This window comes from Gavia stellata, chromosome 2, assembly GCF_030936135.1.
Source record: "Gavia stellata isolate bGavSte3 chromosome 2, bGavSte3.hap2, whole genome shotgun sequence".
Classification (NCBI taxonomy): Eukaryota; Metazoa; Chordata; class Aves; order Gaviiformes; family Gaviidae; genus Gavia; species Gavia stellata.
This window is the reverse complement of record NC_082595.1, coordinates 32056583-32081921: the sequence shown is the minus strand read 5'-3', so window position 1 is coordinate 32081921 and position 25339 is coordinate 32056583. Positions and strand designations below refer to the sequence as shown.

The 25339-nt window shown below is 42.9% G+C and overlaps 1 protein-coding gene across 1 annotated transcript; it reads left to right on the top strand.

The window, feature by feature from the left end:
- Positions 1–656: 656 nt before the first annotated feature.
- Positions 657–25060, top strand: C2H1orf198 (chromosome 2 C1orf198 homolog). Its single transcript, XM_059831263.1, has 4 exons — positions 657–1004; positions 10113–10163; positions 20093–20644; positions 22585–25060. The coding sequence occupies exons 1-4, from the start codon at positions 657–659 to the stop codon at positions 22639–22641; spliced, it is 1008 nt and encodes a 335-aa protein (XP_059687246.1). The 3' UTR covers positions 22642–25060.
- The last annotated feature ends 279 nt before the right edge of the window (positions 25061–25339 follow it).

The window sequence follows — 25339 nt, the reverse complement described above, 5'->3', positions numbered from 1 at the left end:
TGCCGGACCTTCTGTCATGTCAAGAACCAAGTTTTGCCTTACGTAGGAGTTGGGAAAGGCAGGTTCTTGGCTCCGGCACTGCTCTGCCAGCCGAAGTTGTTTCCTGATGCTCCTGGCCCCGGCAGCGTGCGAATACTACTGTTCGTCTCCTCTGGAGAGGAGGGGAAGGGCTGTGGGAGACGAGCGCTACGGGCAGGGGCAGGGAGGGCCGCGGGGCCCGGGCGGGCATGGCGATCGCAGCCCGGGTCTCGGCTCCGCCTCGGCACGCCTGGGGCTGCCTCCGAGCCGCTCAGCCCCCGCCGTCGACGGTAACGATACCGAAGCAAGCTCGGGAGGCGGCCTGCCTCCCTCGCCAGCTGCGAGGAGGAGGGAGAAAGCCGCCTGCCGCCTCCCCCCTCCTGCGAGCGCCGGGCGGCCGGCGCCGCGGGGGAGACCAGCAGGGCTGCCGCTGGCGCTGGGCGTGCGGGAGGCGGGGTGTGCGGGACGGCGGCCGGCCTTTATAGGGAGCGAGGGGAGGCGGTGTTTGCAGGAGGGGAGCGGAGCGGGGAAGGGAAGGGAAGGGAGGAGGAAGGCGGAGGAGGCGGTTCCCGTTCCCATTCCCGCCGTGCGAGAGCGCCCGGCTCGGTGCGTGCGGGACTGGCGGCGGCGGGGTGGCCATGGCCTCCATGGCGGCGGCGATCGCCGCCTCCCGCACGGCGGTGATGAACGGCAACCGGCCGCTGGACGAGCGGGAGCGCAAGCGGTTCAGCTACTTCTCCTCGCTGAGCCCCATGGCGCGCAAGATCATGGCGGAGAAGGAGCGGATCCGCGAGCGCTATGGGCCCGAATGGGAGCGGCTGCCGCCCCGCCAGCAGGACGAGATCATCGACAAGTGCCTGGTGGAGCCGCACGTCCAGGCCCGCTACGCCGCGCACCGCGGCGCCGCCCGGCCCGCCGCGCCGCCCGCCTCCTACCCCAGCCTCCGCCTCAACACGGGCCAGAAGGTGGTGCACTTCGGCGACGAGGTACCGCCGCGCCGGCGGGGGGCGGGCGGGAGGGGGGCGCCGGCGGGGCCCGCCCCTCTCGCCTCGGCGCCGGGGCGGGGGCCGTTGGCAGTGCCTGGGCGCGGCGGCTGGGCTGTCTGAGGGGGCTCCGCCGCGGCGGGGCCTGGGGCCGAGGGGCGCTCCGCAGCCCCGGCGCCGCCGCGCGGGCGGGGCGGGTGGGGTGGCCGTAGCCTTGCCCCGGCGTGGGGGCTGCTTCTGCTCGCGTGTGCCGCCGCCGAGCCGGCGCTCGGCTGCGGAGAGGAGCGGGCGTTTCTAGCCGTTGGCAACGGGGGGAGTTGCCCTGGTGATGGGATTTCTTTCTTTCCCTCCTCCGTGACGATGTAGGAGGGCGGGATGTTGCACCGTAAGCGAGGGGACTTGGTCAGACCGTAAGAGCACGAAAGGCACCAAATCGGAGTTCGTCTGAGATAGGCAGAAGTAACTCTGGAGTGGATTCTGCAAAAGGGAGACTCGGAGAAGAGGCTGGTACCAGCTCCCCCCGAAGGCGGGGCACGGCCGTGGCTGGCTCTGGAAATAGCCCCTTGCTGAAGTTGGGCTGTAGGGAATGTTTACGCTGAATTAAATCTCTTCCTTTTTGTTTCTAATTTTAGACACAGTTAAAAATACAGCACTGACAACATTCCAGCTCTTGGTATTTTTGACACCTTAAAAAACGCAGCCTGTTCCGTGTCACATGCCAGGAAAAACAAGGGTGTGGAAAGATAGATGGCAAAAAGTATGGATTTTGAAGTTTCTGAGAGCCATCTATCTAATGGCGAAGCGTGGCAGCCGTTCTAGAAATCCAAAGGTATAAGGGTACCTGGTCCAGCGCAGTGGGTCATGTCACCAAGTGTGATCCCTTGAAGAGGAAGGTCTAACTGCTTGCAAAGACCTGATGGTGCTCTTCAGATACTGTGTCTCTCTTCTGCATGTGAGATTTCCTTTGTTTTGTTTTCTTGTACATCTTGGTGTGATTACAGAGCTGGTGTCTTTCACTATGTTCATATAACATCTTAAAGTGACCTATTGTTAATTAACTTATGTGGCTTCTACCAGAAAAAAATTAATCTGTTTCTGCATTTGTAATCATCGATCCAATTTAAAGAGAACAGTGCTGCTTTTAGTCTCCTGACCGATATCCCTTGCGATGGGATTTGTAAGAAGCGTTTGAAGCACGCAGATACTTGGCATCATGGTTCCTGACCAGCTTTGTGCTGGAAGATTGCTGCCTGTGTTCTACCTGTCAGGAAGGTGTGTGCCATGCACACATCGTATCTAGAGTTAGAGAACATATGATCAAGTTCAGTTTTGTTTAGTTGGTGATACCAGAAATTCTGGGCAAATATTTGCTAGTAATAGACCATAACTCCTGGTGAAAAAGAGGTATAGAAGGATGCAAGACAGCAAATTTAGTTATGCAAGCAGTCTTTGAAAGGAAACCTAAACCTGAAGCTAGTTGCAAAAGGATTTAGGTTAATGACTGTGGAATGTACATATGTTCAGCTTTCCCAGCCTCAGACAGCTCTGCTGTGCTTTCTGCTTTGAATTATGTGGATCCGGAAGGAAAGCAAGCATGTTGTAGGTTGTTGTGCTGCACTGTACGGAAATAATAATTTCCTGCTTGACAGAACAGCTAGAGAGTCCACCTGAAGTTTGGCAAGTTGTTTTCTTTCCCCTCTTCCCCAGAAATACAGCTACAATACAAATAATGTTGTTGTTAGCATTTGTGTAGCCATTAACCAAAGAAAGCATGGTTCGTCAGTATACTTGATGCACAGTGTTTAATTTTGGAAGCATCTGCCTCAGCTGACTTCCTCCTTGACTTCCAAGCTGAAGTTAATATAAATCGTATTTCTGAAGAAAAGAGATTCCACTCGTTTTTGGCATCCTCCTTTTCCATTTTAGTTCTTCCAACTGCACTATTGAGCCTTGGAGCCTTTCCTGGCTCCTCATCTGATAGTTTCCTTTCCCCCCCGCTCCCTTGCTGGCATTCAACCTGATTCTTGGACATTTGCCCTGGCTCACTAATTGTTCCTCCTTGTCCTGCTGTTACAGAGCCACCGCGGCCAGTCTCTTGCCATTTTGGTTCAACTTCCCAGGCTTGCAAATGCTTTGCCTACAGAACTTTATTACCTTACTGTCTTCTGGTCTGACAGCTTACTGAGCTATACTACTGCCATCTTTGTAAGAGATAACTGCTGCACGTACCATGGTCACCCAGCCTTCGCTCAGGGCAATTAGGTAGGTCCTGGCTGCTGTCCCTGTCTCAGGGTGTATGGTATCCTGCGGCAAGGAAACAGAGAGTAGTCTGCATACCTCAGAATCACTTGTTGATGTTGCAGTGCTTTCAGTGTGAGTGTTTTGGTCTGATGATGTTCTTGCTGACACCTGCTCCAAAAGCTTCGTGTTTCCAGCCACAGCTCATCTTCCCTGTTAACTGATGTTGAAATCTGTAGTGATCTACCTGTGCTTGCTTAAGCATGGAAAGTTGATCTCTTTCACCTTGTGTTCTTTGGAGGACTTGGGAGAAAGCAAAACAAGGATGAATCTTGAAGATACTGGTTTACCCATCCAGGATTCTCACCATTTCAATCCCACTTTCATGCATGTGACCACTTTGATAAGGTGGTCCAGAGGATATATGTAGTGGTCTCGTATGTCTGGACAATTGGTTCCCTCTTTCTCACCCCCACCGTTTCCCGTATATCTTTTCTAACACCAAACTCATCTCCTGAACTTATAGCCCAGGACTATAAGTTGTCAAAGTATAAGCATCTCTTACATTTTCAAAACACCTTTCAGTATGTTGGCTATGTGGGAAGGCTGTGACAGAAAATAGATGTGCAGTAACAGGACCGTGGCGTGCTGTCGCCATGATGCAGTCATTTCGTAGTGCTAGAGCCCTGCAGCACCATGTGTGACTCTTAGCAAATGCCTGTAGAGTCAGCTGAGTGCCACTGCTCCTTCTCTTCCATTATCTTATCCTCATTGCGGCATTGCCAGTCATGGAGTTGATAACTTAAGTTGTACATGCACTGTGAATGCAGTTCCTGAAGAGGATCAGTGCCAGGATACTAGAGCTGCTTTTTAAATCTCCCAGCTTGCTGTCACAGAACTGAAGGTATTTTAAAAAGTATCAAAAAGCTTGATGAAAGAAGTGCAAGTACAGGAATTGGGCTCCCTGATGCCCCAAACAGCGTTTTTCTCTCAAGTATGGAGTTGGGTTGGGTGGCACCCACTTCACTTGGCATCTACCTGTGTGCACCACACTGTCATGGTGAGGGTGCACGCAACTGCTAACACCAGCCATTACATGTCCACTGTCGGCCTCACGGTGTCAAGTTAAGACTTCTTTGTTGAAACAGACCCCGGAATACACCAGCTCAATAACCTTGATGGGGTTGCAGACCTTGGTATTTTCCAACACCTCCTCCTACCAAAACCCAGCATCTTTTGCCTCTCTATCTTGTTCTGTTTTATAGAGTCATGTGGTCTAGGTCATGCATATATTTTTTGTCTCTTCCAGGCTAATAGGGTCATTTAACACCCCCATGAAAGAAGTTTTGTCCTGTTTGCTGAAGATTGACTCACTAGCATCGCACAAGGGCCCAGCACCAGGAGGCTATTTGTTGCTTCACCATCATTTTCTGTGTCTAGACAGCCTAGGCCTTCTGGCTGAGGGCTTTTGGAGGGTGCAACGTTCAAGCAGAGCTTCTTTCCCAACAAGCCTCCAGTCGCTGGCATTTCTCCATTTATATCTAATGTTTGTAGTGGTAGAAAATAAGGTTAACTGAGCAAAGGAAAATCTGGAAATAGAATCCAGGATTGAATATAAATGTAATATAAATGGGCTATTTTTTAAATACGCCATAGATTACGAGCCATCGTGAGAGGAGTAGGTGGAAAAACAGCAGTGTGTGAGAGGCTACCACCCTTTGACCGCTGTAGTGGTCAGCTTGTGTTAAGCATCTGATTTGATGATAGTTGATGCCACTGGATCCTCCCTGTTTAGTTCAGTGAAAGATAGTTTAGATATTTGATTTACAACAAGTTCTCACTCTTCTCTTAATGCTGTCCCTCTTTATCCACAAGTGTGTGACACACACATGGATTTAAGCTCTGATGTTTCTTTTTTTTTAGTTTTTTTTTTTAAAGGGATATTGAGTATTTGAGTGGTACTTAGCAACTCAAAGAATTGGACTTGAAATAACTAAACGTTTCATTGAAGGAGATACCATGTGCTTTAGGAAGGTAAACATTTTATTTGGAGGAAAGACAGGTAAGAGAGTTCAGTTAGCTTCATTCATCATCTTTTAATAGGGAAGCTTGACTTACCTACCTGAAGGCAGATACGGCGTTTGTTTTGCTTAGCCTTAAGAACTTCGGCACCAAGCCAAATGATAAACCCTTTTATGTCCTACTTAAAAATGCTTTAAAGCAACAAATATTCAATATATCAATAAGTTTTATGTTGGGCCTGTTATGGATTTGTGTTTTTTAAAAAACTAAAAACGCAGGGCAGCTTTTGAGTGCAGTTAAACCCCAATAACCAGCAAGTCCTGCTCTGATAACACTTCTAAGATGCCTTTGTTGGTGGGTTTGTGACTGCCTGGTTACTGTCAGCTGCTCTGAGCAATGCTCATGTCAGATACTCTGGCACATTCCTACCAGTGTCCTCCATTTTGAAATTCAGATGCTGTTTTGCAACAAGCTGCCTACATATAGTAAACGTAGTTTGTGATTCTTTTTTATATATTCTGCAGCTGGTTGTTGAAGTCAAGTGTATGACCGGATTTTTGCCTCTCTTTCTCTTTTTTCAGCTATGAAATATGTTGCATGAGGCCCTGTTTCTTACAAATAGGTTCTTTAACACTAGTGAACAAAAGTTTATTTATTTGCCTTCTTTTTAGAAGAAGGCTTTGTTGTATGCTGGAAACAAAAGCTGATCAGATATGGATCTCTTCTAATCTGTGTTGATGATAAATAGCCTTGAAACCTTTTTCTCTAGAATTTCTACTTGTAATTTACTTTTGGGAATATTGAAATAGTTGATGCTTTTGCTCCCGTTTTCTTCAAGGGTGCGAGAACTTGTTTATTCTACAGAAAGCAAAGTTAGTTCTCAGATTTTGTTGGTGATAAACATGAATCGGGCACATCAGACAGGAAGCGGTTGAACTGTGTTGTTCTCCTGCTTCTCACTTGGTCCTCTGCATGTCCTCTGTGTGAGGACGCAAGAGATGGAGGCCACAAACTTCCGTCCCTTCCCTGACAATGGACAGAACCTGACAACTGTCTCCTCCATCCTAGCTTCAAGTACGCTTCAAATAACCACAGACATCAGCTCCTTGAAGCTTTATATCCTCAAAACATGTCTTATCATATTTTATCCTTTGCTAGATCCCATGGAAGATCTCCTGATTGTGGGCAAAGCTCCTCAGACTTACTCTGAGGCTCTGAGGTGTGCAGGGCTGTGCAGCCTGAGATACAATGAGTCATCCTTTTAAGAAGAAAAATCGATGGTCCTTTTCTTTTAGGGAACTGCTCCTGCCTAAGAAGTGTCTACTACTTCTGTCTTTTGAAATAATCTATGAAAGTCTTAGTTTTTTGTCTCTGACAAGAAATTTTTAACAACCAGTACCAAAATGCCATTAATTCATTTCAGGAGCTTTTTGTCTGCCTAAGCTGGAGGTTGAGGTTACAAGTTGAGGTTCAAACAAGTGCAGTGGCGGTTGAGAAGACATCAGATTCTATGCATGTCACAGGTGGTGTTCCCCAGGGCTCAGTATTGAGTCCGGTTTTGTTTAGTATCTTTGTCAATCATCTGGATGAGGCGTTCAAGTGCACCCTCTGTTAAGTTTGCAGACGACACCAAGTTGGGCACGTGTGTTGATCTGCTTGAAGGTAGAAAGGTTCTTCAGAGGGATCTGGACAGGCTGGATCAATGGGCCGAGGCCAATTGTATGAGGTTCAGCAAGGCCAAGTGCCGGGTCCTGCACTTGGGTCACAACAACCCCATGCAACGCTACAGGCTTGGGGACGAGTGGCTGGAAAGCTGCCCCACAGAAAAGGACCTGGGGGTGTTGACTGACAGCTGGCTGAATATGAGCCAGCAGTGTGCCCAGGTGGCCAAGAAGGCCAACGGCATCCTGGCCTGTATCAGAAATAGTGTGGCCAGCAGGACTAGGGAGGTGATCGTGCCCCTGTACTCGGCGCTGGTGAGGCCGCACCTCGAATACTGTGTTCAGTTTGGGGCTCTTCGCTAAAAGAAAGATGTTGAGGTGCTGGAGCGCGTCCAGAGAAGGGCAACAAAGCTGGTGAGGGGTCTGGAGCACAAGTCTTATGAGGAGCGGCTGAGGGAGCTGGGGTTGTTCAGTCTGGAGAAGAGGAGGCTGAGGGGAGACCTTATCGCTCTCTACAACTACCTGAAAGGGGGTTGTGGTGAGGTGGGTGCTGGTCTCTTCTCCCAAAAGATGAGTGATAGGACGAGAGAAAATGGCCTCAAGTTGCGTCAGAGGAGGTTTAGGCTGGATATTAGGAAAAATTTCTTCACTGAAAGGGTTGTCAGGCATTGGAACAGGCTGCCCAGGGAGGTGGTTGAGTCACCATCCCTGGAGGTCTTTAAAAGACGTGTGGATGAGGCGCTAGGGACGTGGTTTAGAGGTGGACTTAGCAGGGTTAAGTTAATGGTTGGACTTGATGATCTTAAAGGTCTTTTCCACCCTAAATGATTCTATGATTCTATGAAGTGGGACACTGACTTGCTCCGTCCCATAGGGAATTGTGTATCCTGGTGCACGACAGCCTTATGCCTTCACTCTGCCTTCCCTGTGCTGCTTTTCTATCCGTCTGTGGCCAGCCTTTTGTCAGCAGGGTTCGCTCATAGCAGCGGTGTCATTGCTGAGTTGAGGATGTGCAGGGGGCATTTGGTGAAGAGGTGTCCCTCCCAGTGCTGTCTATACTTGCCTCAAATACAGGAAAATAAAGAACTGGCTGTCTCAGATCCAGGATGAGGATGGCCTCAGCTTGCTCCCAAATTTAAAAGTGGTCCACGGCTGGTTTGCATGTCTTGTAACTGTCAAGAAGTCAGAGCTTCCTTTAAACTCCTTAGGTAAAACTCACTGACAGCTATGCCTACATGTCTGGAGCTTTAAGGTGCTGTGGCAGCCTGTAGGAGTGTTACACTCTTTTCTGGACTTAATTTCTGTCCTTTACTGCTGTGGTTGAAGTCGAGTACTGCTTTGTCCAGACCCCATGGGGACAGAAGGGTTACAATCCTAACTTGTGTGTGAGACTCAATCCAGTGGCTGGGCTCTTCCATCTCTCTTCCCTCCTGGACCATGCTTCCTCTCGTGCGTGCTTCAGAAATGAAATGCCAGCTCCACCAGTTTCAGACGCAAAGGATACAGTCCTAAAATGATTTTGAAATAATTTGACATTATGCGAGGCATCGCACCTAAGTGGTGTGGCGTTCCCATGTGGTCAGCAGCACTCCACAGTACAAATACTGATAGAAGTTAGAACAGATACTAAAAAGCAGACTTTTACTCCCTTTATTTCCCTTAAATGTTAATAAATACGAGTATCCATTTCCTGGAATGAGAGAACCTGGTATTACACTTGTGTTCTTGGCAAAAATTTCCTGTACCGAATTTCCTTTTTGGCCAGAATGTGTGGTACAGCAGAGCCCAGGCCTTTCCTTTTAGATGGTCTCTATCAGCCCCGTTCTTTTTAAGAGCATGGGATCACCCTCATATATACCACAAATACTTTGCTGCCAGAAAGCCTGTGTTTTACAGATGGGTAATAATTGGAGAATGAGACGTTTTTGTGTGTAGGAGATGGTTTCAGACACTTCTAATTGTGATTTCATAGCCCTTGGCCAGCAAAATCTGCCTAGGGTGAGATAAGAGATGGCAGATCAGGAGAATGCTATCAGATGTCTGAGAAATGTATTTCTGTAAAGGCAGAGGTCAGAAATAAGAAGAAAAGGGAAGTCATGGTAAGATGTGGGGTTCCTGTGTTAGCTTAAAACATGGTCTAGTTCTGTTATTCTTTGAACAGCAGGAGTGTGAAACAAGCACTCCAGGTCTGGTCTTGTCCTGTCCTCTCCTTCCCTCTGCATGGCTACTCCTGGCCTTTCTCCTTCCATCCGCTGTTCCGACTCCGGTTCCCCCCATAATGTGCTGGGGTGGCCAGGCAGTGGTATACTCAGTACAGAGGGTGCAACTCATTACCTCTACCAGCGTGAACATCCAGCGTACAAATGGGTCTCATCCACGACTAGGAATAGAAGTGTGATCATTTTGTTGCAAGTCTTGAACAAATGTGAACAACATTTATTTATTTATTTATTTTCCACCCCTTCTTTTTTCTATGTGGGTTGCATGTATTGCTGGAGGGCATGCCATGTATGAAGAGATTATTTACATTTCTCAAATTGGGATTATTTTCAGAAAAATAGCTTCTCAAAAGAAGCTATTTTAGATTGGGATTTTACTCTGGACATTGTGTGGTTCTTTCAACAGCACTGAATATTTATTTCAGACAGATCATCACTGAAGTGGTGTAATGATGTGTCTTGTCAGGGCTGGATCCAGCTGTGGCTTGGCCTGATAAATGCGCAGCTGTTTCACTGCCACGTGACTGCTTGGTTGCACACATGCTCTTTGGTCCGTGGAGGGGAGGAAATGGGACTTTATTTCCCTAAAGCCCCTGGTCCTCTTGTCATTTCTGTCCCTGTGTGTTGCTAGTGGCTACCAAAGAAAATGCCTAGTAGAAAACTGGAAATATGATATGTTCTAAAGCTGTATGTAGAGAAACCATTTCAAGACGTTTAGACCAGGTTAAACCTTCATGTATTTTGTAGGTTAAATTGGCATACTAGTTGATAGTCTTCCCCTCAGAGAACTTGCTTTCAGTCAGTCTTAAAGTGTAATCAGTGCCATCTCTAAGCAGTGCTCTAGCTTTTTAGCAAGTTCTGTGCTAGTGGTAGTTATGCTTCAGCAGTACAATGTAATGTTATCTGTATAATGCTCCTGAGCAGGTAAAGCTGCTCTTCTGATTTTCAGTCATTCTTGAATTTTATTTCAGGATATAACTTGGCAAGATGAACACTCGGCTCCGTTCTCCTGGGAAACGAAGGTAAATATGCAGCAATTTTATTTTTAATGTTGGTTTGTCATTTATACTGTTCCTTGTGCATTTATATTGTCTTCATTTTGCGACTTGATAGACTAATGTCACCTTTATTCTATGAGAGCTGTGTAAAGTGATCATCCTGCAAATGAAATGGGACTGGTGTGCTTTGATTTACATCAGCAGAAACACAAAATGTACTTCATGAACTAATGTTCTGGCTCCAAATGCAGGTGTAAAACTGATTCATTAGAAATTATTTGATTTTTTTCATTGTAAACTTTTTAAACAACTGTCTGTGTTTAGCAAACTTCTGAAACAACTTTCCATGTTTAGCAAGATCAGTGTCTCAGATATTGTATAAACGTAACAGCGTTTCACTTTTGAAGTCAGGAGTAAAGTAGCTAGGAAATGGTGTGAGAAAGGTACAGTAATTTCATTGGATTCTTTCTTAAAGCCTGTATTACGCTTCATCTTTTTGTTATGTACTAGAATGTAATGAAACTTGTTAACCTGGGGCTATGCTAGAGGCATTGTGTTATTTCCTCTCCAAAAGGCAGCTCCTTCAAAAAATAATGTTATTTTTCTGTGGTGGGTTGGGTTTGGGTTTGGGGTTTTTTTTCCTCGCTTTACCTCTGGTATTTTGTTAAAGTGTTATTTACTATGGGATTCTTATAAGGCTAACACAGAGCCAGAGTTCTCCATCTTTCTGCAACCTGCAGTGTGAGGAAATATAGTTGCACCATATTTGTGGTGGGAAAGCAACTTTAATTCTTCTTGTCGAAGAAAATCTGGGAGCAAAACACAGCTCATTGCATTTCTCAGCTGGGTATGGTGGGCATGTTAATTTAATCACACGTTTCAGAATTTGTGTTTTCTGGCTTTATCTGCCAGAGAAAGCTGCTTCTCCCCTGTTTCTTCCATTTTTTGCCCTTGGACTATGTAGATAATCATGTATGAGCTTATGAATATAATCTTAGCCTAATGCAGAGTAATTATTTGGAAGTGCCAGTGAATACTAAATTAAGCCGCTTGACCCTAGACTTGTTGTCAGCCTTCCCTGCTCAAGGTCACTGCCTGTAGCTAGCACTCCATCTGTGCTTTGCAGATGCTGATTAACCTATAACTTGATGTGATTCCTGGGTCCCTGCAGCCTACAGTGCTGCAGTTTAAGAGAAACCATTGCCAGTCTTCACTTTTCTTAAAACTTCCTTATGAGCTGTGGTGGTTCAGGAGCCAGGGGAGGATTTCCTGCAGTGGAAGCCTGGTAGCTCAGGCAAGCCCTTCTGTCTTTCAGGACCCTTAGAAGAAGCAGCCACTGGCTTTTAGTATAATACTAAAGAGGCTTTTAGCATGGGTGTACTTGGGTGAAGCTGTCAAGAAAAGAAAAGTAGTGAGGAGAGTGTGGACCTCATTGACAATAAGGTGAAATAAATCGTACGTTGGAGACAGTGGTGTTGTCTCTCCCCTACTTTTTGGTGCAAACCCTAAAACTCAGTTTTGGGAATGTGGCAGCTGTAATCGTATTTCTAAGCTTTGTCTTGATAGGATTTTGTAAGTTCTGAATACTTGAACTTCCTGGAGATAGTGCTTCGTGTAATGCACTGACTAGTGATCCATGATGAGGTGCATCTGCACTCAAATGGATTTTCTCTTTAATTGATAGTTGTCTTTTCTTTTAAATGCTTGTATATCTAAAAGTGTTTTTCAACCCAGCCTGTGGTTTATCCCTTGCTGATTAAGATTATTTTTACTATCCTCCTGGTGTCTCAAAATGAGGGACCGCAATGGGTAGATGCTCTAGTTTCATGCTTTTCTGTAATGGATGGAGGATTGCAGAATGATATGGGAACACTCGTGTGACTGCTGTAGAAAAGTGAGGTGGGGAGGAGGTTGCTTTAGAAATAATTGTCTCAGCTAGGCAAGCTCTGCTTCTCTCTTTCCCCCCCCCTCCTTGCTGACCAGAGATAAAAGCTGTGCCTCAGCTGTAGGTTGGAAAAGTTGGATGACCTTTTCCTTTAGGAAAACTCTACAGAATCCATTTTGTCCTGCTTTACAGGGTGTGTGTTGGTTGGTTTGTGTGGGTTCTTCCTTTTGGTTTTTCCCCAGTGCCTCATATTGCGTCAGTCTTTCAGCAAAATCCTTCAACTGCTGAGTCTTCCATTTCTAAAGGTGGAGATCTTGCTTCATGCTTACTCTTTGATCTCTTCCCTAACCAGGACTTTAATAAGATAATATTGGAAGGCAATTTCTCCATGAGGTACCAGATGAGGAAAAAGTATCCTTTCCCAGTTGGTCCAGCATGGGGAAACAGCGAAGAAACTTGAATGAGCTGTTTAATAAGGTTGACATGTTGTAATGCACGTTCGGCGTCTCGTGAGCCAGATCTGTTCCCACTGTTCCTGCAGGCTGTCAGGCTCTTTCCATTCCATGAGCTCTACCCCATGATGGGTTATTCTTTCCATAATATTCTTTTCACTGATCTCCCTTTAATGCAGAGGTTTTGGTTTGGTTTGTTTCTTTGCATGTTATTGCCATGATGACAAAATTCCTTCGCTCTTCTGCAGCTTTGCATGAATGCTCTGGCTTACCCAGGGAAGGGAATGTGGTGTTCACTTTCTGCTTTTGCAGAGAAGGAGAAAGTAGATATGTAAATCAGTAAAATCAATAGGCTTTTTTTTTTTTTTAACATTGAGACTAAGAAAAATAAAGCTGCAAAATCAGTATTTGTCTGTAACTATAGGAAAAGAGAGGGTAGTGAGAAGAGTAGAGAAGAGGGGAGGGCAAGTTGGAGCCTCTTTCAGCTGTTATAGTGATTCCAATGATGATTCCAGTTGATTAGGTATGGACAAATTTCTGTCACAGTAGCTAGTGCAATGGATTTCCTAATTCCATGGCTGTCAAACTTACCCAGAGAACAGTGTAAAATTGCTGTCATTTTGGGCAGAACATTGTGGAAGGGCTTGATAACTTCACTTCTGTCAAAAGTAAACTTTCTGTGTTCTCATTTTAAACACAAATGTGAGATATGGCTTAAGTCGTTTGTATCACAGTAAACAGTTGCATGAATATCTCCACCATTTTTAGCTGTTTGATGTGTATTTGAAGTTCTTGTCTTACCTCTGTTTTTTAAACCCTCAAGGCAAACAAAGCAGAAATACAATGTAAATTGATGAGTTAGCTCTTAGCGTTTAAAATACTAATATTTTTAGTAGAAAACTGTAGCACTTGTCATAAGGCAAACTACTTGGGAGGCAACGAGTTCTCATGGCACTGCAAATAAGCTGACATTTTAAAACTAGAGACTGAATTGGAGGGAGTGATTTGGTTCATGGGTGGAGCCCTCATGAACATAACACGTCTTGAAATGTGGGTTACATTTTTAACTGGAGCTAAGGCCAGGTTTATGAATTTAGGGCATTCTATTTATGGCTTCAGGTTTAAGTGAGATGAAAGCTGACATTTTGGCTGAGTTTAGCCTTTGAGGTTTCTTGGTTTGTTTGAAGTAAAAATTCAGTGAAACTCAGCCCAGACTCCAAGATATAAATGGAAAACAAGCATCATGCCTGGGTTTGGAAAGAAGATTTCTCTGCAACTCTTCCTGAACTCAGAACTTTCTGGTTTTGGTGTGGGTTTTTTTGTTTTTTGGGGATTTTTAAATGAATTTGATAGTGGGCAGAAAATACAATTTCAGTCTGCCACCTCAGCTAACACATTGAATGCACAGAGCAGCATGGGAATAAGTTGGAATCTATTTCTAATTCATGTTATTAACTAAAATAAGTGTTATTGCTGATGCTTAAAATTGACGCATGCACATCTAAAAATTTGTTGGTCTTGATACAGGTGGAATAGTTGCGATGGTAGCGTTAGAGTCTTTTTTGTACTTTTTTCTTTTTAACTCCTGGCTTTTTCTTCCTTCAGCTTTCTTCTGCTTTCAACAGGCCCTCAGATATTTGTTGAAAAGAGGGGCCTTCATAGTGTGTTTAAAAACAAACAAACTAAAAAAAAGCAAAAAGAGAAAGTGTCAAGCTGCAATCACTTCAATAATCTGGTTGCTGCCTCCCTGTCTGAATTCCCTAATTGTATTGCTACAGAAGTGATCTAATCCCAGTGATGATTTAGAAAGAAAGTAATTATGTTGCACTTATTAAAAACCTGATTTGCAAAATGTTTCCTTTGTCTAATACTAGAAGACGGTCTTCGATATCCTTCTTTGTACAAGTCCTAGTTGGTTTTGTGTTGGTTTTTTTTAAAATAGGAAGAAAGTGGCAGAAAAGAAATTTTTTTCCCTCGTTCCTTAACAGCCTGATACTAGAATTGTTTGTTACAAACTCTACTTCAGTGTGATTATTTTTGGCAAGCTGGCATGAATGACAATGCTTCCTTGGAAGGAAAGAAGAGTGATGCCTGAGGTTTTGGGTTTTCCTTTTCCTTTTTGATCTAGACTACAGACGTTTAAAACACAGTGCTGTGAGACTACTGTTGACTATTAGTTCTTGAGCAAAAAAACCCCAAACTTGTGGTAATAGTTGCTGTGTTCAACGTTTGTTTTAATCTGGCCAGATGTTCTCGGCTAAGGATTCAATTACCTGCATCAATCTTTAGACAGTTGTTTCGGGGCGTAAAACTATGCACATGCCAAATACCATCAGTATGAGTTTGCTCAGGCTAAGCAGTAACAATGGCAGACTTGAATGCTGTTCATATCACCAAAGAGTAGATCATGAAATTTCTTCTGAAGCTCCACGCTAGGTATCTTTGGTGGTGCCTTTCTGTATGGACTAAAATTACTTAGATTGGTTTTGAGTGTTTTGCTCTATTTTTGCCCTTGCAATTGGTCTCTGCTGACCTATGGATTTTTTTCTGACTCTGAAAAGATCCTGAAAACACCTACGGTGTGCACAGGAAACAAAGCAAAAACTGCAGCTACTTCGGGTCCCATATTTATGTTGTTTTTGTCCATTCAGCAAAGCAAAGTCATCTTCTAAATAATTTTAAACTTCGCTTTCTTACCTCTGCCTATATCAAGCTGTGCTTAAACCAAGTTGCTTTTGACAGTGTTTCTGCAGTCTTTGTCTCAACAATTTGGATTTTTCAGGCTGCCAAGCAAAACAATTTGTTTTGGCTGCGTTTGCTTGACTGCTTAGTAAAATACTACACATTCCTGATGGGTGAATAAGATGCTTAAAAAAAAAAAGGGCTCCTGGGTTCTTTGTGGTCATCTTGTTTTTAATACAGACTTATGAACTGAGACCTGATTTTATACAGTATTATTAAATCATTACATTCTTAGTGTGTGGTGCCCCTCTATTTTCGAATACATTGTGTCCCATGAGTATATACAGCCAGTATTATGATTTGGTGGATTATCCCTGCCTTCAGACTGAAGTTAGGTCTAAATTTTTTAATCTAGTAAATAAAATTTATGAATACCTTAATACAGTCTTTTTAAGGAAAGATGGACATGCAACTTCCTAAAAACTACAGTTTTTAATTTTACTTCTATTTATTAGATAGAAAGGTGATCCAAGAACTAGGCATCCTTTATTTTAACCCTTGCAGTAGTTTGGGACCAGAGGGGTAAGACTGAAAAAACCACAGACTTCTAGGTTTGGTTTGCCTCAAAATACTACTGCATGTACGCGTATGTGCGCTTTCTCCCTTCTCTCAAATCTGTTGAGAATTACTTGCTCTTGCAATATCTTGAAAATACTATTGCTGTTAATAGCTTTTATTTGAACTTTGCTAACTTCTAGAAATTGCAGTTGGGACTGTATTAGTGTGTCTGTAAACCCTTGAGATACTTTCTGGGCTGAACAGTTCCCAGAAATAAAATTTGGACAAATGGTAGGAAAAAGAAAGTATTTTTATTTTATTCCTTAGGTGAGGAATTAAAAGTACAGAAACTGCAGCTCCTTCAAAGTCATACAAAATCTATGAAAACAGCCGGGGACTGAAACCCCATCTCTAGAATCGCAAACTGTGCCTAAATGACAAGTCACTTTTGACCATCAAATCTTACTGCAGTGTTCAGTGTTTGCTTCCCCAAGGCTGCAACTGGTAGAGTGCCACAAGTGCAGTTCTGCTGCTTAAATGCTCAAATGTGCAACTGCAGCTCACAGCAGCGCTGCCTCAGCCCAAGGAAAGCAAACACGCACTACAGCCCTTTACAGAGTAGCTGCTACCGTAAGTTTGATTGGTGCCAGGAGAGACTTGCATCAAGATATTCTCATGAATGGCAAACCTAAAGGAAAAGGAAATGTTTTTTGGGGGCATAAACCTCATTTCCTTCCCTGTCCTGCTGACCCTATTCATTGCTAATTTGCAATCTGATGTAAGAAATTGAGAGCAGAACACTAATTAAACTCATATTTCCAGTGTCTAGAAACTCATTAGAATGTACAGTAGTACTTACAGCTTAGATGTCAGCATGGGGTGTTTCACATATGGGTCGTCTTCATCTCTACGTCAAATTATCTCCCTACTTATACTGCTGTTCTGTTGGGGTTTTTTGGGGGGAGGGGTGGTGTTTATAGTATTTTACTGCCCATTTTGTGACTTGAAAGATATTGCATATTAATCATTTTCTTTCATCAGCTGCATTTCTTAGGGGTTCAGATGTCTTAAATAACCTTGAAAGTCAAATAGAAACATTATACGTTGCAAGGAAAAGAGAGTGTGAGTGGTCCACAGAAGTTCTCAGCTTCTCGAGCTAAATGCTAGAAGCAGAATTATACATCTGACCTCTTGGGGTTGTATTTACATCATGCTGAGACGCAGTGCTTTCAGAACCTGTCAGGGTTGCCTTGTCTTCTTCGCCTTCCTTGGGGGAGAAAGCAAACTCCTGAAAAAGTATTTTCATTCAGATTATTCCGTGTCATGTTATGAACTGTTTGATCTCCAAAGCATACCATGACATGAATACGCAATCTTAAATGTTGGGTGGTCCTGTCTTCTGCAATGGAAAGGTACCCCCCACGGTCTCCATTCTAAAAGGACAAAGAGGGCATCCTCTCCAGAACATGCATCCACAAGCGGCTGGAAAGGGTACAATTAACTGAAGTTGTGCCTCAGTGCCACGCTCTTCTCTACGCTAGAAGCGGTCTGCCGCTTCCAAGCCAGACCTCTGAGTTGATATTTGGACCCATATGTAAGAACATAAAACATGACCACAGGCAGTGGCTTTTGCTCCACAGCATAAGAACTTCCCAGGAGGCCTGGCCTTGCTTGTCTTATCATGCAGCCATTGAAAGACAAAGCCATCTTGCTGGTTTTCCTTTTTTCTAATTTTTGTCCTAACAGACCGCTGCTTCCCTTCCATCAGTGTTTTTCCTGGATTTTGTTTCCAATGTTATTCTGGTGGATCTGGGGCTGTGATGGCCCCTCTGCCCTCTGGGCACTGACCTTCCCTCTCGCTTGGTCTGGGGGGTGAAGGAATCATTTTACTGAAACTGACTGCTGCTGTGGTGGCCTTTAGCTACTGTCATCTCTAGTGTGAGCCCTGGGACAGGCTACTCAGGAAAAGGAAGACTGCTGAAGGATAGAAGGTAGCACTGTTTTTATTCCAACATGACAAGGTACTTCAGTTTTCCAAGATGGAAAAAAAGTTTTTTTATTCATTTTTTTTCCCCCCCTTGGATATTGGCAAAGTGCAGGTCTATTTTATATTGTGTTGTGGGTTTTCTAAGCTGGGTTTTTATCAGTTCTGAAGTCTTAAAGCATCGTAACTTCAGTGTGGTAAATCTCTATTCGGTAGTATTGCCAAATGAGCTTAGGGAAATAAATCCCTGTATTTTAATATAGGGAATGGCAGTCACTGTAAATAATCCTCAACACTATTGCATCCATAGTTTGTTTATCTAGAATTTATCTAAGGAAAAGTATCCTGCTCTTAACACTGCATCATAACTTTTGTTTTAAAAAAAATAAAATTGGAGCACTATGGTTTTTCCTCTTAGTTTTTTGCAGGCAGGGTGGGGTCTTGAGCTGTTTGGTAGGAGTTGCATGTATCCTTGCACGCACCTTATTCTAGCTGAGCTATAATTGCTTACAGCTTGTTTATTTTCTGCATCTTTTTGATAACACAGTATATTCTTAATGAAAACACGGAACTTGGTGCTTCCTTGCTTATAACCTTGGAAAAATATCTAATGTATCTAATTCTTTAGAAAGTTCAGATGTTAGTCCATGAATCAAATTATGTGTAGTCAGCTGCTGACTGTTTAAAAAAAAATTGTTTTATAAATAATCAGTTGCCAAGTTAACATTTGCACTTTGATGAGAAGTTTCTGAACTTTAAATACTAGGCGTGTGAGACCTGCTAGATCTAGAGTCGCTTTGAACTTAACATGCACAGTAATGTAGGACTCGAGATCAAACACTGCTAGTGAAAATGATATGCAACTAGGGCTTGTTTTAGACTCAGGCCAATAGATGCTGTTGTGGTTTTATTCACGAAAGGCCAGGTAATGAAGTAGAATGGGGAAAACATCACAAATGTGTAAAGAACTTCAAAAGAATCTGTTAACCACTTGTAGCAAAAGCTAGTATTTGAAATGTCCTCTGAATTTTTTTTTTAAAGTAATCAGGCTCATAATGACAACAGAGTAGCTCTAACAGTAAATGCAGTTTTAAATTTTTTTTTTTTTTTTTTTTTTGCGTTGTTTGTTCCATTTTACAAACAAAAGTCTAGACATTAGGTTGTTCTTTTCTGGCACTTGCTATGGTGCTGTGCTCCTAAATACAGTAATGCTTATATGTTCCTCAGAGTGAAATAAGGCTTAACTTTTATTAGCCTAAAGAGTGTCCAGCTAGTTGACAATCAAGGTTACTGAAGCAGTGGTAAAATGAACATTTTGAAGTACTGTTTGCTTTTGGGTGGCTTTTGTAAGATCTGTATCATGCTTTAACTGTGGTCATTTGCTTCCTTGACCCAGTGTTACTTCTCAGAAATGAGTACAGCTATCTGCACTGCAAGTAAAAACAAAACAAGGCTCTGGAATAAGTGAAGAACTGGTCCTGCTGGAGTTGTTTCTCTTCCTTCAGAGGGGCATTAGAATTGTAAAAACCACTTATCTATGCATACCCATTACATCTAATCCTTCATCTTGGAAGTAGATGGGAGTTGTAGATGGGAGTTGTAACATGTTGCCAACTATTTTAAAGACTATAATGGAAGGTTGCCTTTTAAACTACACTGTAAAGCTTTTTTGCTTTATATTTTCATGTAAAACATCTATGGCTTTCAAAGTGCATCCACAACTGTTGTGATGTTTTAGTGCTGTGCATGCTTATGCACTGCTATCCTGGATGACACTGAGTAACTCGAATACGATTGCTTTCTCTGACTCCTCTGCAGCAGGTCTAGGACTCTTACATTTGCTTGCAGTTCAGACTTTCAAAAATTACTATTTTTATGTAGCTACAAAGATAGACATTTACGGAGAAGATAAGTTAGCTTTGCTGTGGTATCTACTGTCTGGGAGTTAGGCTTATAAATACTTAAGGGGTGGGTGCCAGGAGGATTGGGCAAGTCTTTCTTCAGTGGTGCCCAGTTACAGGACAAGAGGTAATGGGCACAAACTTGGTCATAGGAAGCTCCATCTAAACATGAGGAGGAACTTTTTTACTTTGAGGGTGGCAGAGCACTGGAACAAGCTGCCCAGAGATGTTGTGGAGTTTCCTTCTCTGGAGATACTCAAAACTTACCTGGACTCATTCCTGTGCAACCTGCTCTAGGTGAACCTGCTTTGGCGGGGGGCTTGGACTAGATAGTCTCCAGAGGTCCCTTCCAACCCCTGTCATTCCGTGCTTCTGTGTGGGAGTTGCCGAGCCGTGTGCAAAGGTGTTATCTACACGCATCATGATCAGAAGTTCAGAACTGTGTCTTTGTGAAGGGCTTTGAAATACTGTTTTTCTTTAACCCTGAACAGAGTCAGATGGAGTTCAGCGTTGCGTCTCTGTCCATTCAAGAACAAGGTGGTGCCCAGTTGCAAAATGAACAGAGGCAGCCCGTTAAAGCAGCACCTGGTGTCCAAGTCCCTAAATCTTCTCAGGCCAATAAGACCCCTGGCTCTGATGGGTTGATAGCACCCAGAAAGGAAGAGGAGTCCTCTTTCTGGAAGATAAACGCAGAGCGCTCAAAGTTTGAAGGAGACAAGTCTGAGTTCCAGTCCCTGACCCCCAGCCAGATCAAGTCCATGGAGAAAGGAGAGAAACCCCTTCCCACTTTTTACAGACAAGAGTCTACTCCAAAGGAGATGGCAAAAGCTGAGAAGCCCAGCATAACTAAACCAGAGAAGTCTCTTGCCCCCAGCCTACCTTCTGTATCTCTCGAATGGGAAAAACCTCGCCCCACTCAACTCCCTGCTAGTTCTCTAGATGACTTCTTTCTTCCTGACCCACCACAGCACCTGGCATCTTCTAGGACAAACAAGGAAGATGCTGATGGTACTATACTTACAGATCCACAAATGCCTGGACAGGTAAGGACTGCTATACCCACTGTCCTTAGATTTAGAAACTGTATAGCACATTAAAAGGCCACTCTCAAGATTAGGGACTCCATAAAGCATTAAGCCATAGCTAAGCTTGCTGGCTTTTTGTTCTGCAAATTTAAAGAAGTCTATTCAACCAACATGTTAACTGCTATTGTTTGTTTCAGTCAAGTATTTTTTAATGTAGTAAAGTGCTTAGGATAAAGGCATCATTTAAATATAATACCAGAAACGCTGACATGGCATCCAGTGGCTAACTTGACAGCAAGCTACCTAACAGTTTGGGGTAAAGAGCTTGAGGTATCAAGTAAAAGAGTTTCTGTGTTTGGTTTTTTTTCCTTGAAACAGCAAAACACTTAATGGAAAAAAGTTTTTTAACTTGAAAAGTAGATAAACTGGAGTTTAGGATACTTTATTGGTACACACAGCATAGCGGTGAATGGCGAACTAGTTTCTCAGCTGTTTTAAGCGGCAGCCCAACAGCCACTTTCCAGCGCTTTGTCCCAGGCAGCTGGGCTGCTTTCAAATGTGTTTTCTCTTAAAGTCCAAAATGGAAATGGAATGAGCTTCCAGAATTAGCCTTCTCAATGTTTTTTTTAAATAAAAAAACCAAACGACCCAACAACAAAAAATAACCTTAAGCAGCTCAATAGGCAATTGAAGCTATTTAAAAAGCAGATGCTGATCTGTGAGAAAAGAAGGGGAACAACAGAATATAATGCGGTGAGGGAAAGAAAAGGAAGAGATCTGAAGCCTGAAAACTGAAGCAGAGAAGAGGAGTCATTCTTCAAAGAGACTTGTGCAGTTCTGTTTGCAAGCTGTGTCATTACTCTGGCATAAGCCTGACATATTACTGTACACCTTTAGCATTGCTTTAGGTTGCATAGCTTTTTCTCTACCATATTTTCCCAACAGTGATTGTTTAAATTCTGAACAAGATGATGTAAGGTCAGAGAGATGCAGGATGAGGTAAATACTTGCAAGAGAAGTAAGTGGCAGCACTTAGGAGAGAACGATACTTAAGGCACTTCGGTATTTGGAGCCCTATGTTTAGTTATTTTTTTCTGAAGCTAAGACATAATATTTCTTGAGCTATTTTGCTAGAAATTGCAACCGTGGTAGTCCTTCAATTTTAGTTAAAGGCTTTATCATGTTTTCCTACAAATTAATGGTTTGTTACCATTTTAATTCCTTTGTGACTGTTTTCTAGCTAACTGAAATAGTTTGAAAAGTCTGTTTTTTCTCTCTGTGGAGAAACAGTCCTTCCACGTCAAAATGTGAACAGAGTAGCAGAGAAAGATAGTATGATAGAATTTTCTTCATTTCCTCTATTCTGGATTATCTTCCCTGTTCTGGGTAGGAGAGCCATGCTCTTAGAAGAGAATCCAGAGACTCAGCTGTGTCCCTTGAATAGTTTTCCTGAACACCAAAATCACCTTAAATGTCATGGCTAAAACTGCAGCACTGCAGGAGTGAGCATGTTCTTGATAGCCTAGTAAATAACTTGTCAACAAAGTTTAAACTGTGTAGTTTTCTGGAAACAATTGGCTGTCATTGTAACAGGCGATCCATTGAATTAGTGATGCTTACATTCTGTGTTTGTTTCATTCTCTGCAATTCCCACTGTAATCTAAAAATTGATCTTTACGAATTTTTCCATGGGGGGAAAAAAAGTAACATTTTTGCCTGCAGACCACTACAACAAATTTATGTTTATCTGGAATTGCCTTTTTGGTCATTGTGAGTATTTTTCCACATCTAGCATTTTCTGGTGTAGGTTCTTAGGTATCCTAGAGCAAGGTGAAGAACTTGAAATATTGGCAGACACTATTTTAAACTTTCTTTTGTAGATAGGTAATCAAATCCTGAGTTTGTAATACCATAATTAACAACCATGTCTGTCTTCTTTTTTTTTTTTTTCCTTGCAGACTAGTACAAGCAATGTTATCTTGAAGACTGGCTTTGATTTTCTAGACAACTGGTAAAAGATACTTCAAAATAGATCAAACCAATTTTGGGGAAGGGTGGAATATCTTTCTCCTTGTATGTTAATTTACTAGCATTTGTGTCTTTTTCTAGAAGTAACTTTCAAACTCTTAAATGTTGCCTTTGTATAAACTTTTGTAATACCATATATGTTTTTGTTTCTTAAACAGTGATGGAAGTGTGGTTTCATTTGGATATTTTTTTAATATCTGTTACAATTTTTAGTAGCTACTGTATTGAGAGGATGGGAGAAGTTACCATACATATGTTAAAGAAAAACAAACGAGAGTCTCCATATCCTAGAAATGGAACCTATAGGACCAGATTGCTGTTTTCAGTCAAAGCCTTGCTAGTATGGCTTGTAAGAAGTAGCGTTGCACAAGCAACGGTTCCAAATAAGCAAATAATTCCATACTTCAGATAACTAGCAAAAACAGTATGAAAAATAAGCATACAAAAGAATTGCATTTATTTCTCTATTTCATTCAGTTTGGAAGTAACTTTTGTACCACTTATTTGAAAACACTTTGCTTTTGAAGAGGACAAAGGTATTGCCAAAATGATGGCTCCAAAGAAGCACTATGTTCGTATCCTACAAACCTGCTAAAATAACATAAGAGTGTTAGAAAGATGACCTGGGGAAATGACAGGTGTTTCTGGTCTTTGCATTAAAGACTTGGGAGTGGGTGGAGGGGAATGGGACAACACCTAATGAATGGGAGAAACTGTCTTCAGGGAACACAAGCCTCATGATTTCACTGCCTCCTTACTAGAGTGTAACTCGTTGTAATAGTAGTGCTGGCAGTACAGCACTGGGAATTGCTGGAGTGTAGATGACCTGTGCGTCAGGAAACCACTATGTTTATGGGAGGTCATGGCAGTAAAAGGCTTCTTTGTTTTTGAAGCAGCTTATCGTTTCAAGGACTCATCAACTTTGGTGCTTTTTCCTCCTTGTGGGTACATTCTCCTCAGCGTTCCACATCTGGGTTACATTTGTTCCTGAGGTGCAGAAAGGCATCTCAAGGTGGCCCTCAGCAGACTTGTCTCCAGTTCTGCTTTCGAATGATCTTTGTTTGGTGTTTAAAATGTAGAGAACAAGACTAGCTGTTGTTTGAATCTGTCGTCTCTGAAATGCAGCATGATTTACACACTGACTCTCACTGTGTTTACCTCACCTTGAAGCCTTAATTCCCCCTACGCACAGCCAGTGACTGGTCTGCTCCAATGCCAAAGGTTTCACCTTTCCCTTTACCTCAGCAATAGTCCCATAGCATTTGTTTGGGGTAGAAGGCAAAACACAGGGCTCTAATGGGTCCCAGCCAAGGCTATAAGAAGGTCACCATCTCCGAGACCGTAATTGTGCTAGGCTTCTCATGGATTAGCACTTGACATTTGGTTCAGTGCCAGGGGTGGTTAAATGTGCAGAATTGGATGCTGCAGGATTTTCTTCTGCCTCTTACAGGAAGAGTTTGAGATGTCCTGGAAGAATCCATGCCTCTAAGTGGTGTGCTGCTTGCTCTGAACAAGCAGAAGATGCTGATAGAGCATTAAAACTTACTTGTGGATCAAGGAAAATGCTGTAAGCTACACCCCCCCCCGCCCCCCCCCAAAAAAATTTAAAAAAATAGAACCACCAAGCCCAGAACCTCCAGTTTTTCTAGTGCTTTCTTAAAAGATTTCTTAGCTAAAGGGGAAGATTGCCTCAGAGTATAAGTCATTGTGTAGCCTTATTTATAGACTTCTGAAAGCTTCTTTACGTGCTTCCTGAGATGTACAAACTCCTGTAAGTTGTGGATATTGTATCTGCATTCAGCAGTTCAGAAAATACTTGTTTCTACCAGCCTGGACTTTACTGCTGGTTTTTTCTTAGCTGAACTTTTTTAGCATTTGCTACAAGTGTCCAGCATTAATATAGCTTAGAACAACTTTTGCACAAATTCTTTAGGTGTATAATTAGTATTGACTTGCACCTTCTTTTCAAAGCTGACAAATCTTAACCCTGGGGCTTACATTTACCAGTGAATCCAATTTTCTGTACATTCAGCTGCTGAAAAGTTATAAATCCAACGTGAAGATGTGCATTCTAATCTTACTTTGATATGGGGAGAGCTGAAAGCAAAGTCTCCTACTGGTGAGGAGTGTTATTTTAAATCTCTGCTAAATACCTTAAAGCTTCTTAGGGAAGAACCTGGGCTGCCTGTCTCTTCCATCAGCTAACTTGACCCTAATACACATTGGGACCAGCTGGTAGAACATGCTGCAGAACTTTTTACTTATCCTGGTAGGTTTTTCCTGTGCTTTGACAAGAGTTGATGCTCCTTCTTTCTTTAATATGTTTTTATTAAACATTCTTACAAAAAAATTGTACTTGGTCACATTTTATATTAACAATGTTTTAATAAAGTCACTTTAAATAGAGCATTCAAGGCTTCTGTGCTGCTTTGTGTATTGTCCTTTATACTCTGCTTTCCTCGGTGCCATTGGAGTTGTTTGGGGCATCTTGAATCTGCCTGAGAAGCAGCCAATAATGATCTGGTCTAGAATTTAGAAACTGAATTTTTCAGTTCAGATAAAAAAACAGAATCAGTACACTGCAGCTGGTTTTCAAGCTTTTCAGTGAGGCTGTTTGGGCAAGTATCTTTGCTTTATCATTTTATCTGACAGCTGGGGACAGGATGAGATTTGGGACTTTATAAA

What these genes read in the sequence shown, in the direction of transcription:
- C2H1orf198 (XM_059831263.1), top strand. Translation starts at nt 657, where the DNA reads ATGGCCTCCATGGCGGCGGCGATCGCCGCCTCCCGCACGGCGGTGATG. An exon ending in TGGTGCACTTCGGCGACGAG is followed by an intron (nt 1,005 to 10,112) that starts GTACCGCCGCGC and finishes ATTTTATTTCAG; the next exon opens with GATATAACTTGGCAAGATGA. An exon ending in ATCCACAAATGCCTGGACAG is followed by an intron (nt 20,645 to 22,584) that starts GTAAGGACTGCT and finishes TTTTCCTTGCAG; the next exon opens with ACTAGTACAAGCAATGTTAT.